Source organism: Cavia porcellus, unplaced genomic scaffold (assembly GCF_034190915.1).
Source record: "Cavia porcellus strain 051 isolate PalLab524CR breed Dunkin Hartley unplaced genomic scaffold, mCavPor4.1 scaffold_21, whole genome shotgun sequence".
Classification (NCBI taxonomy): Eukaryota; Metazoa; Chordata; class Mammalia; order Rodentia; family Caviidae; genus Cavia; species Cavia porcellus.
The window spans coordinates 6,759,679-6,772,997 of NW_026947504.1; the positions used below are offsets into that span (position 1 = coordinate 6,759,679).

Here is a 13,319-nt window from a genome sequence, read left to right on the forward strand (position 1 = left end):
AGCCTCCATAGTGCTAGGATTATAGGCACGCGACATCATGCCCAGGAACCTTTTAATTTTAGTAAGATACCATATTGAGAGTTCTGAAAATGCTTCTGATTTAATAATTAAATATAAGAATGAGAACAATGTTGTGTTTCTGCGTTTTTTTTTTTTTTTTTTAACAAATAATTGTTCTATACAATTTCAGGCATTTATTGAAATGGCAACTACAGAAGATGCTCAAGCTGCAGTGGATTATTATACAACTACACCAGCATTAGTATTTGGCAAGCCAGTGAGAGTTCATTTATCCCAGAAATATAAAAGAATAAAGGTAGTAAATCTTTTCCTGAGTTACGTAGAATCTTTCAATTTATTACATCATTTAGTTGTTTACTCACTTTGTCAATGTAAACGGGTTGATACAAACTGGGATTTTTAAACTATTGATTAATGATTGTAGTATACCTTAACAATGTTTGACTTTTTCTTCCTTCTTCATTATAAAGAAACCTGAAGGAAAGCCAGATCAGAAATTTGATCAAAAACAAGAACTTGGACGTGTGATACATCTCAGTAATTTACCCCATTCTGGCTACTCTGATAGTGCTGTCCTCAAGCTTGCTGAACCTTATGGAAAAATAAAGAATTATATATTGATGAGGATGAAAAGTCAGGTAACATATACACAGAGAAGCATTTTTCTTTGACTGTACTAGGGATTCAACTCAAGCCCTCATAGATGATAGGCAAGTGCTCTGTCACTGAGGTATATCCCCAACTGAAAATGTTGAAAAAAATCTTGTTTCTCAAAATGCTTAAAATATTTGTCTGGGAGTAGAACTTAGTGGTGAAGTATGTGTTTAGCGTATGTGAGGTCGTGGCACTGAAAGTGTGTGTATTCCAGCACCTAGTAGGCTGAGGTACAAAGATCACTATAAGTTGTAAGTTCAAGGACCGTCTGGACTACATAGATGTATTTTTTAAAAAATGTATGTGTGTGTGTGTGTGTTACCAGTCTACCTTCATTGTTGATAAAGAATTTGTATAACTTACAGGTTTATTTTCTTAACCATATAATGATGAACAGTGGGGTTTTTTTCTTTTTAAGACATAGTAGAGAGTCATGGTGAAGCATTGAATAAATTCTAGAAATACAAAATAAAAAGATCTTCATCAGGAGTGGTAGCCTACACATTGATCCTCGAATTTGGTAGGCTGACAGCCAGGGGGACTCATTGCAAATTTAAGTCCTGTATCAGAAAAAGGATCCTGGTTGGTAACATTGTTTCTAGTATTTGCTTCCAGAGAGTCCTATATAAATATAGATATCCCCCTCTTTTTGTCTTTTTGAGACAGGGTCTCATCATGCAGTTCAGGCTAGCCATGTGCTCACTTCATAACCCAGGCTGGTCTCAAAACTGGCAGTGATCCTCCAGCCTCAGCCTTCCAAGTGCTGGGATTACAGGCGTGCACTACCACGCCCAGCTTCTTCTCTTTTTCTCATCAACTGGTATTGTACATGTTTCACTGAGTTAACAAGTACATGAATTGGATGGATGAAAGTTGAAATTTTGAATCCTCATAGGCACCCATTTAAACCACAAGAATATTTTATGAACATTGGATACTGCAGACTTGTCAAATTCTATTTAATGACTAAAATAGGTTGTCTTACATTTTTCATTCTTTAAAATTTCAGAGGATTGGGGCTGGGGATTTAGCTCAGCGGCATAAGCGCCTGCCTTGCAAGCAGGCAGTCGTGAGTTCAATCCCTGGTACCGATAAAAACGAAAAAGACAAAAAAAAAAACTTCAGAGGACTATTGGATATAGTTCAGTAATAAGACCTGGTTCATTCCCCAGCAAGCAAAATCAATGAGGAGAGCACATGTACAATATATGTGTCATCATCTCCATATGCACTAGAAATTAAAATCTAGGACTGCAAGCATGCTAGGAAAGCACTGTGTCACTGAGCTATGTTATATAGCCCTTGCCTTTTTACTTTTTATTGTAAGATAAGATCTCACTAAGTAGACCAGGCTGACCTTGAACTTGGGACTTCTTTCTACTTCAGCCTCCTGAGTAACAGGGATTACAATCATGTACCATCACACCTGGCTTTTAATTTTTGTTGGGTATTTTCAGCTCAACGTTGGGAATTTTCATTTCCCATAGGTTTTTTTGTGGTGATGGTGGTATTTTTGTTGGTTTTGTTTTGTTTTTTTTGTTTTTTGGTCTTTTTGAAACACGATCTCACTTTGCAGTTCAGAATGGTCTTGAACTCTGTAGCCTAGGCTAGCCATGAATTTGTAGCAGTCCTCCTTCCTCAACCTCACAAGTGCTGGGCTCATAGTTTTGATTATTATAATCTTTTGCAAAAAGACTGTATACTGATCGCTAAATATTTGAGCCTACAAAGATTATTGGAGAGTTGTCAGGTTGTCCCTTTTTACATTTGGAATCGTGTTGCTGTGCTAAAGATTATAGTCTCCTAATCAGTAGTAGAATAAATGATAAAATTCTATACAGTTTTATGAAAATTAATATCCTTTATGGGTTGTTTATTTTAGGCTTTCATTGAGATGGAGACCAGAGAAGATGCAATGGCAATGGTTGACCATTGTCTGAAAAAAGCCCTGTGGTTTCAAGGGAGATGTGTTAAGGTTGACCTGTCTGAGAAATACAAAAAACTGGTACTGAGGGTATGTAGTGCTGGAATTGTATTCATTAGCTCAAATGACATTCTGCTATGGTGACTGTGCTGTGATACCTAAATCCTGTGTAAGATTTGGTCATTGAAAGAAAATATCTCCAATTTTTCTTGTCTTCTCTATTACTGAAAGTTTTAAAATTAGTGTTTAACACCTTTATTGCTTTTACCTATTTAAATTTTTGTTTGAACAGTCTTGTTACAAAAACATGTATTATCTGTTCCTGTTGATTTAATGATTATGATGAGTTGATTTTAAGCAGTTTAGGGTTTGGACATGATTATAAGAATTACAGCTGGGCTTGGTGGCAACATGCCTGTAATCCCAGCACTTGAGAAGTTGAGGGAGATGATCACCATGAGTTCAAGGCCAGTGTGGGCTATGTAGTGAGTTCAAAATGTGCTGAGTTGGCTTTTATAAGGATGATCAGGGCCCGGGGATTTAGCTCAGTGCTATAAGTGCCTGCCTGCCTGCCTGCCTGGCAAGCACAAGGTCGTGAGTTCAATCCCCGGTACCCAAAAAGAGTATACAGATAATTATAAATTATTTAATTGGATGATTGTGTGATCTGCATGAGTATATTTTAAAACATTTAAATGTCACGAAACTTTTGTTTTTTAGATTCCCAACAGAGGAATTGACTTATTGAAGAAAGATAAGTCTCGGTAATTTCATTTTGCTTATGATTGTATACATATAGTATATTTTTATGTTTCCAATCCAGAAACACTGTTTCTTTTGTGTGTGTTGTGTGTGTGTGTTTTTATTTCAGAAAAAGATCTTATTCTCCAGATGGCAAAGAATCTCCAAGTGATAAGAAGTCCAAAACAGATGGTTCTCAGAAGACTGAAAGTACAGCCGAAGGTAAAGAACAAGAAGAGAAGTCAGGTGAAGATGCTGAGAAAGATACAAAGGATGACCAAACAGAACAGGAGCCTAATATGCTTCTTGAATCTGAAGATGAACTACTTGTAGATGAAGAAGAAGCAGCAGCTCTTCTAGAAAGTGGCAGTTCAGTGGGAGATGATACTGATCTTGCTAATTTAGGTGATGTGGCTTCTGATGGGAAAAAGGAGACTTCAGATAAAGCTATAAAAAAAGATGCAAGTGCTTCAGCAGCAGCAAAGAAAAAACTTAAAAAGGTAAAAAAGATTTTATATTGCCTTGTTTTAATAGCATAGTAGATCAGTTTTCCAGATTACTCCAGGATCAGATAGTTATATTATTTGTATCAGAAAAATCAGATTGATTCAGAATATAAATCCCAACTCTGCAATAAATTGAGTAAATAGGACATTTCATTATAAGTGGAAACAAAGTCAATTTGCAAAGAACACTTTAGAGTCAAGGTGAAAGACAAAATCTTATATGCCTCTGTATTGTGGTAATATATTAATACTGCTTTATAGTACAGCATGTTTTTTAAAAAGTGAGTTAGAGGTTTCCGATAAGTTGACTAACAGAAGACACTTAAAACAAAATTGGTTTTAAGCTAGGCATGTTGGCACACCTTTATAGCCTAGGCTAGTCTTGGACTTGCAACGATCCTCCTGCCTCAGCCTCCTGAGTGCTGGGATTACAGGTGTAAGCCATCATACCTGGCTCTGAATTATGTTTTTTAAGATGTCAGCAGATAGGTGTGTGGTCACACATGCCTGTAATCCCAACACTCAGGAGGCCAACGCCTGAGGATTGGGTGCAAGATCAGGGCCAGCCTGGGCTACATAGTGAATTCAAGGCCAGTCTGAACTACAATGAGACCCTGTCTCAAAGCACCCCCCAAAAAAAAGAGCCATTATTTTGGTAAAGAAAGGAAAAAGTCGGTGTTTTGAGAGAATAAAAACAAAGACGTTATCCCATCCCTTTCAAGTAAAACAAATGGAAGGGACGCTGCAGGATAATTGTTGCAGAGTAAATTTATCTTTCTTAACAACGTCGTTTCCCAGGGAGTATGGAAGGTTTTGTCACTCTAGATGAGGTTGGTGATGAGGAAGATTCAGAGCTTCAGAAACTTCGTAAATTGGGCATGGCATTTAAATCTGGTGACAAAAATGATGATGGTTTGATTGAAATTAAGGTGGACAAGATCGAGGAACTTGATCAAGACAACGAAGCAGCGTTGGAAAATGGAATTAAAAATGAAGAAAATACAGAACCAGGTGCTGAATCTGCCGAGAATGCTGATGATCCCAACAAAGATACAAGTGAAAATGCAGATGGCCAAAGTGATGAAAACAAGGACGACTTTACCATCCCAGATGAGTATAGAATTGGACCATACCAGCCCAATGTTCCTGTTGGTGAGCTTTTATTTAAGCCTTTGTTCTTCCCCTTTCTTACCTACCCCTACTCCTACAAATTTACTGAAATAAGATTTAAAATATGATCTTATGTAAGTTCTGATAGTATGTTACCCTTTTTGTGGGGAAACATTCATAAACCTTAACAGATTTATACTGGTCTTTTTTGCCTCTTACACAAGTCTCCTGATTTTCTATTATGTTGTTCTTTCCTCATAAAAGTATCTACAAATTATACATTGCTTTTTGTTTCATGTTTCAGTGTTAATTTCTGTTATTTTAAAAGTACAGTTAGGTGAGACCTTGAATATCAGACAAAGTCAGCTGGCAACTGGTAATGTCATGGTTTTGATTTTGTTTTGTTTCCACCATAAGCCATATTAGATTCTTTGTCACAAATATGTGGTCTACTTCAGATTATATTGATAGGAAAAAAGATTAGAGACTACTAAAGAATATCTTCAGTTTACTTAATTTGTAAGAACATATGTTTGTGTTTCTAGGTATAGACTATGTGATACCTAAAACAGGGTTTTACTGTAAGCTGTGTTCACTCTTTTATACAAATGAAGAAGTTGCAAAGAATACTCATTGCAGCAGCCTTCCTCATTATCAGAAATTAAAGGTAAGGCTGAATAAAAAGAGGAGAATTCTTCTGTAAAAACTAACAAATCATTTATGCTATGGAAATAAATGCATTTCTGGATCCAGCAGTGTTTTATCCTGAGGGGAATAGCTTTCTTTTTTACTTGAAAGGTTTGAAAGGGTTTAAGCAATTTAATGGATTTGAGAAGATTCTGTTCAACCTCTTTCCATAGTTATTCTGGTTGATGTTAACTTAGTAATTTCTAAACTTACAAAGGTTACAGGATAGCTAAAATCACACAGATATCTCAGATCAGTGATGGGCTATAACTTCTCTTTATTTGGAAAGTCTTGGAAACCTGAATGTTAAGTGGAATAGTATGAAGCCTTTTAAATTTTGTAAAGTGCTGTGTCCCTACTTAATGATTTTTCATCATCATTATTGAGTTTAATATACTTCAGATAAAAGTGTAACAGAAGAAATAACCAGTTCCTATTTTTAAGTAAAAGACCTTTAAAGTCTTATCTATTGAAATAGGTAATAGGAGAAAGCAAGTAAAGAATTTACGATTAAAGATAATTTAGGCTGAGTATGGTGGTGCCCACCTATAATCTCAGTAACTCAGGAGGTTGAGGCAAGAGGATCATCACAAGGCCAGCCTGGCCTACTTAAGCAATTTCAGGACCAGCCTGTACTACATTAGCAAGATCCTGTCTCCAAGAAAAGCAATAAAGATAGCTTTCACACCATTTTATATTATGAAGTTACTACATGTTAAGTATCCCTAATATCTGAAACTTACAGTGACATGATGTCACAAATAAGAGATTCGACCTAGCCCTGACAGGCATTGGTCAAAATGCTAGAACACTAAAAACGTTGTATAAAATTACTGTCAGGAGCTAGAGTTAGGGTCAGTGTCTGATCACTTGCCTACTGTGTATAAGGCCCTAGATTTCATCTTTCAGAACTGTGAAAAATAATTTTCATTTAGACTATGTGAATATAAGGTATGTATGAAGTAAGTGAACTTTGTGTGTAGGCTTCAGTTTTGTTCATTGCAAGGTATTTTGGGTATGTATTTGTTAGATACTCTAAAATCTAAAATCCAAAACTTTTTTTTATTTTTTTGTGCCAGGGAACAAGCTCACAACCTTGTACCCAAAACACTTTAGTCTTTCAGATAAGGGATACTCTTTCAGATAAGGGATACTCAACCTGTTCAAATTGTCATCAGACAAATTTTCTGTGTTAGATATGAATAAAGGTAGCCATGAATTTTGGAATAATCTCAGTTTTTGGCTATTTTGCTTTAAATACAACTTTTTGGGGTATATGTCTTTACCAGTGTGGGTGTGAAAAAAGAATGACAGTTACTATCATAGCAGTTTAGGTTAAGAGTATGTATTTGATAAGAATTTGTCCCAGGGTCTCAAGCATATCAATCATACATTCTACCACTGGTTTATACCCCTGACATCTAGTGTATTAAGAGGTTGGGAGTCAGAAACTGTGTATAGCCTAGCAGAGTATGGAAATAATTTAAGTCTCTAAATGCTTTCATACTGTAGAAACAGTATTACACTTTATAGTTAGATATTTGGTCTATTGCAGGTAGCTTTCTGGTGATACTGGGAGTTGAATGTAGGTACATCCAAGGCTTTTGTTGTTTCCCTTGTGATACAGGATCTCATCAGTTTGCCACATTGGGTTTGACTTTGTGATCTCCTTGTTTTGGCCTCTCAGTGTAGTGGGATTACAGGAATGTGACTACACCTGACTTTTTTTTTTTTTTTTTTTTTTGTACCGGGGATTGAACTCACAATTGCACACTTGCAAGGCAGGCACTTATGCCGGTCAGCTCAGCCCTACACCTGACGTTAAAAAAAATTTTTTTTCTTGTTTCTTTTCCCTTTTTTTGGAGATAGGATCTGGGTGTGTAGTTCAGACCAGTTTTTTTGTCTTCTACTTTTGTAAAGTTTCACATATTTTGTTATAATATACCATGATTATTGTTTTGCAAATTGCCTGTGGCTACTTTAGTACAGGAAAAATATAGGTAAGACTCTTAGTGCCCCACAAACCTAAAATATTTATTACGGGTCCTTTAAAAACATATTTGACTATGTTGGAGTACACTAGTTCTGTTTTTTTTTTTTTTTTGTCTTTTTCGTTTTTATTGGTACCAGGGATCGAACTCACGACTGCCTGCTTGCAAGGCAGGCCCTTATGCCGCTGAGCTAAATCCCCAGCCCCACTAGTTCTGTTTAACTGTGTTCCTTGTTTTCTCATCTGTACAAGTTATGGTTAATAGCACATTGAAATACTCATTTTTCACATTAAACTTTATTTTTTCCATGCCTTATTGTGATGTCTTCTGAGTCAGTTTAGTCTCGTACAATAAGAATTGATTAATTTATCTGGGCATGGTGGTACAGGTCTATAATCCCAGCATGTGAGAAGGTGAGATGGGAGGCTGAGGCAGAATCACTGTGAGTTGAAGGTCAACCTGAACTACATAGTGAAAGCTTGTCTCAAAAATAAATTTTAATTCTTCAAATATTGATAAAGTCATAGTTTGGGTTGGACAAACTTGAATAAAATATTTTTTAGTTGATGTATGTTTCTCTTAGGTAACTTAATCTCTGTACTATTTTTTTTCTTTTCTCAGAAATTTCTGAATAAATTGGCAGAAGAACGCAGGCAGAAGAAGGAAGGTTAAGCTGTACGAGAAGTTTGATTTCAAAGAAAACAATGGTTCTTTGTTTTTAATGTTAACCTTTTTTAAATACAAAACTGATAGTTAGAAAAAAACTATTGTACTCTTTTGTTTTAGTGGAAAAATAATAGATGTCTGTTCATGTGTTAAGTGTTAATAGCAAAAAATACACATAAGTTAATGATGAATAGTTTCGTTTCATCAGAACAGCAACAGACAAAAGTACTTTGTAGAGACTGACGTAAGCTCAAACAACTTGCACCACTAAGAAAAAGATAACATAGAACCATTCAGACAAATGAAATTTAGTAGTTCAAGCTTCAAAGAAATGTCAACAATTTTTGATTCCATTCAATAAAGAACAAAACTGACTGTATTTTTATTACTTTCACCTGAAACATTCCACATTTTAATCTGAGCCTTGCAGACTTTTCGTTTGGAGTTTGAAACTGGGTTGCATTTCATTTTTAGGGAACTTTATGTGAGATTAGCAGTTCCAATGCAGGTGCAATTTTCTTTGAATGTCATGCTGTTTAGGTATATTAGGTATATTTCTTTGAATGTCATGCTGTTTAGGAAATATTAAGTAATTGGTTTTAGATTTTGTAATTTTTCCCCTGAGTTCCTGCTAGGTTTCGTATTCTAGTAGTCAATGTATTTTCAGTGAAATGTAAAAATATTCCCGTTCTCTTTGACCAGTATTAACTTCTGAGGATCTTATTGCTTGTCACTTGAATCCTATAGCTGTCATACATCTTTGGTATAAGCAACATTGATTTTTGAAGTGTGTAGACCATCTTCATATTTTTCAATATGTAATTTTACACTTTTGCATTTTAAAAAGTTTGGCCATAATTCTTGACGCACGCTTCTAATTCATGTACCTGCACATGTGACCTTTGTGAACAGAAACTTGCATGTATAATCTGTGTTTACTTGTAACTCTCTGGTCATATACTGCTTATATCTGTGGATTCAAGTTACTGAAGTGAATACCAATAAAAAGAAAACCTAGGCCATGTTCTTTGGTTATACGTTTGGAATGTTAACCATTATATTTGTGAGTTGTGGTTTTTATTCACTGTTAAACTTTTGTGCATGCTTTACCACATTACTTTTTAGTCTAGAGTGTCTACTGCTACTAAAGATCCAAATTTTAAGCTTTATGGTGCTGGCAGATTTCTTGTTTGTGTTAAATAATTTAAAATGTGATTATGCATGGTTTGTAAAACCCTGTGAGTTTAAAATGCTAAACATTAAGTAATCGCAAAAACTTATGTTAAGACAGTAAGTAATCGCAAAAACTTATGTTAAGACAGTGTCCATAGCTTTAACTATAAAACTGGAAATAACAGTAGCACGAATTAGTTGTGCCAGCCTTTCAAAGTAACTACAGATTCTTTTGTGTTTAGTTACCACCTGTCAAACAAATTAATTTTAAATACAAAAAGAACTGTCATTCAGAGTTTGAAGACCAGATTATTAAAGGAAATTTCAAATTGTTGGGTAAAATCTTAAGATCTCCTCCATGAAGGGGAGTTACCTAAGGCAATGTATGTAATATGTACAAAAAATTCTTGCCATTTAAGTTTTAGACTTTACTAATTACCAACCTTGATTTAATTGAGTTTATTAACTAATAGCCACTGCCAAAAAAATATTACACATATAGTAGAACCCTTGTTTCCTGTTGATGGTAGCTTATTTTATAGATTCTGCTTAGTTTTGTGGGTGTTTTTTTAAGAAGGAATTGAACTCAGGACCTTGGATTTACCAGACAGGCACTGTGCCATTGAGATAAATCCTTAGCCCTCATAGATCCTACTTCGTTGAATTTAGCAAGTTGAAAAATGGTTTGATGAGTTTATCTTTAGTGTCGTTTAGAAGTGAGAAATTTTTATATATACGCTTGTAGTATATATATACGCTTGTAGTGACGGCATGTTTCCCCAGATTGTGACAAAACTAATAGGGATATTTTCCACTTAAACATACTGTAAAATTTTATACTTTATCTCTTGCCATAACTTCATCCTCAGTCATGATACATAAATGTGAAGGAATACTTTCTTCGGTTAATCCCTACCCTACTCTCTTAGTTGTTGCTGATAGTGTTGTTTTTGTTTTGTTTGTGCGTGTGTTTTTGAGACAAGGTCTCACAGTGCAGTACAGATTGCCCTTGAACTCACTTTGTAACCTAGGCTGGTCTTGAATTTGCAAGATCCTCCTGTCTCAGCCTTCTGAGTACTGGGGTTACAGGTTTATGTCACAGTGACCAGCTGGTTTTTGTTTTTGTTTTTGTTTTGTTTTTTTGAATGGGGAAATTGAACTTCTGACCACATACTTGCCAGGCAGGCCCTTGTACCACTGAGCTAAATCCCCACCCCACTGATAGTGTTTTTTAAGAGATTTGAGTAGCTGTAGTAGTATTGAGTGTCATAAGAATTTTACATTGCTGGGCACAATGATGTGTGCCTTGTGTGTTACTCAAGGTTAAAGCAAGAGGGTAAGTTGGAGGCCATTCTGGGCAACACAGAGCCCATCTCAGGAAAAAACACTTTTTTTGTTTAAGGAAAATGAGCTATCTGACCACATCTCTAGGAAGTTTTTACCCCTTCATACTGAACTACATCCCTAATTTTGTTGCCTAGGCTAGGCTGAAACACAGGATCCTTCTGCCTCAGCTTCTTAGAGTGCTGGGATTAGTATATTACCATGCTTGCTCCAGACATTTTACATGGTGAGATTCTAAGAATTTTTAAAGATTCTATCTGAATTCCCTAAGTTCCTGGGGATTTTTGTTTATTTTTTGGTTTTTTTTGAGACAGAGTCCAGGCATGTAGTCCAGGCTTGCCTTGGATTCACTGTGAAGCTCAGGCTGGTCTCTTATCTAGTGAGAGTCCTGCCTCAGTTTCTCAATGCTAGTATTACAGGTGTGCCCCACCTTGCCTAGCATCTTCTTTTTTTTTTTTTTTTGTCTTTTTCCTTTTTACCGATACCGAGGATCGAACTCACGACTGCCTGCTTGCAAGGCAGGCACTTATGCCGCTGAGCTAAATCCCCAGCCCCCTTGCCTAGCATCTTCTATATTTAAAGGATATGGCAGGGCTGTAAGGTTGTGAAAGGAGAAGGAAGATGGCAGGATCTTGTCATTGTTCACTCCAAATTTTTTTTTGGAATGGGTCCTTCGCATTTCCCAGAGTGGCTTTGAACTTGAAATTCCCCCAGCCTAGTGAGTGCTGAGATTACAGACATGTACTGGTATACTTAGTGTGTATCAACTTTTTAGGATAATTTGCACTTAAATAGAAGCAGTTCTTTGGCTGTACCTCTTTGTTGGGTTTTCTTAACAGTTCGTGGAGGGGCTGGGGATTTAGCTCAGTTGGTATAAGCGCCTGCTTGGCAAGTGCAAGGTCCTGAGTTCAATCCCTGGTACCACAAAAAAAAAAAAAAAAAATCCCAGTACTTAACAGTTCATGGCTTTGGGCTGGGGATTTAGCTCAGCAGCACAAATGCCTGCTTAGCAGGTGCAAGGTCAAGAATTTGATTCCTGGTCTCTCCCCCTCCCAAGCTTGAACATTCAGTGGTTTTGAGTTTGAAATAGTATTCCTTGGCAAGAGCTCTGAGCCTGTTTTAAGCCAACAGTAAAAAGGACTCTTGATACCAGTTCTATAACTCAAGTAAGGCCAAGATTATTAGACAACACTAGGGCATAAATGGTTATATCTTCCTTTGTAAATTAGTGGTTCTCAAATGTTAATACATATCAAAACTAAGGAGATGAAAACATTGCAGGGCCTTTCTAGTGATGAATTCCAGTAACATTAAATATTTCCCAAGTGTTGGCAATGTGAAAGATAAAGACCACATAGAACTAGTCTACCTATGGCTGGGCTTAGCGGATGTAACAATGCGTGGAATGGTTACTGTTGCAGGAAGTACTAGTTTTCTTTTCTTTCTTTCTTTTTTTTTTTTTTTTTTTTTTTTTTTTTGTTACTTGGTTGGTTTTGGTACTGGGGATTGAACTCCCAACCTGGAGTTTGCCAGGTAGGTACTTGTGCTGCTGAGCTAAATCCCCAGTTCTTTTCCTTTTCCTTTTCTTTTTGTCTTTCTGTTCTGTTCTCTTCTCTCTCTCTGCCTGCCTGCCTGCCTGCCTGCCTGGATTGGCTACTGTTTCAGGAAGCACTCTTTTTTCTTTTCGTTTTTTTTTTTAAAGGTGGTGGTGGTGGTGATGATGAATCAGGGTCTTGATATATAGTTCAGGCTAGTTTTGAGTTCACTAGCCTGGGCTGGCCTTAAATTCATGGTAAGCCTTGTAAGTGTTGAGGCCACAGTGTACCACCATGTCTGGCTAGCTTTTTCTTACAAAGCTAAAAACTAAAGGAAATACTGGAAAGTAGCCACTTTGGGGTAGATTGAGTACAGTTTTTTTTTTTTTTTTTTTAAATCATGAAAAAGTTTCGGGCACTAGTTCTAGTATTTTCTAGGTAGGTCCAGCTTGGGGGGGGGGTTGGTAGAAATACTTTGTAAACTTTACTACGGAAGTTGATCAGTTAATTCAAAGGTGAGTTGGGCACAGAATGAGGTTTCAAGAATTGGAGTTTTTGGAAGGGAGGGGTATCAGGAATTGAACTCTAATGATCTTGTTCCTGCCAGGCAGGAGAAATTAGTTTTAAGTGTGAAATTTTTCTTCATAGAATTGGCTTGAAATACTGAAAGGCAATTTTAGATCTTGGGAACTACCAAGTCTATGTGGACTTAATAGTTAAGGGAGGGGGTGTGTGCATTACTATGAAGGCACCTCAGACTTGAGAATGTAGCTGTATGTAGCCTAGCGTGTGCAAAACCCTGAGGTGCAGCCCCAGCATTAAAAAAACAAAACTTTTTGCCTTCACTTTGTAATTTGTAGCATCATGAGAGCCTGTGAAACAGGTTTGAATAATTCATGGTTTCTTCACATTCTCCAAGTGTAGGGGACCCATCTTTAAGCAGCAAGCTGCACAGAGCCAACAGAGA

At 36.5% G+C, this 13,319-nt stretch overlaps 1 protein-coding gene across 6 annotated transcripts in view; it reads left to right on the forward strand.

Annotated features, from left to right (window-relative positions):
- The window catches only part of Matr3 (matrin 3), a 29,450-nt gene extending 20,092 nt beyond the window's left edge, over positions 1 to 9,358 (forward strand). For 5 of the 6 annotated variants that reach the window (XM_013141031.2, XM_013141034.3, XM_013141033.3 and 2 more), the window contains 8 exons: positions 191 to 316; positions 492 to 659; positions 2,558 to 2,689; positions 3,320 to 3,363; positions 3,471 to 3,840; positions 4,776 to 4,998; positions 5,502 to 5,623; positions 8,256 to 9,358. In XM_013141031.2, coding sequence (XP_012996485.1) covers positions 191 to 316; positions 492 to 659; positions 2,558 to 2,689; positions 3,320 to 3,363; positions 3,471 to 3,840; positions 4,776 to 4,998; positions 5,502 to 5,623; positions 8,256 to 8,306 — 1,236 coding nt within the window. In that variant the 3' untranslated portion in view covers positions 8,307 to 9,358. The remainder of the gene's footprint in view (positions 1 to 190; positions 317 to 491; positions 660 to 2,557; positions 2,690 to 3,319; positions 3,364 to 3,470; positions 3,841 to 4,775; positions 4,999 to 5,501; positions 5,624 to 8,255) is intronic. The other variant, XM_063232183.1, reaches the window with a different exon arrangement.
- Positions 9,359 to 13,319: the final 3,961 nt, after the last annotated feature.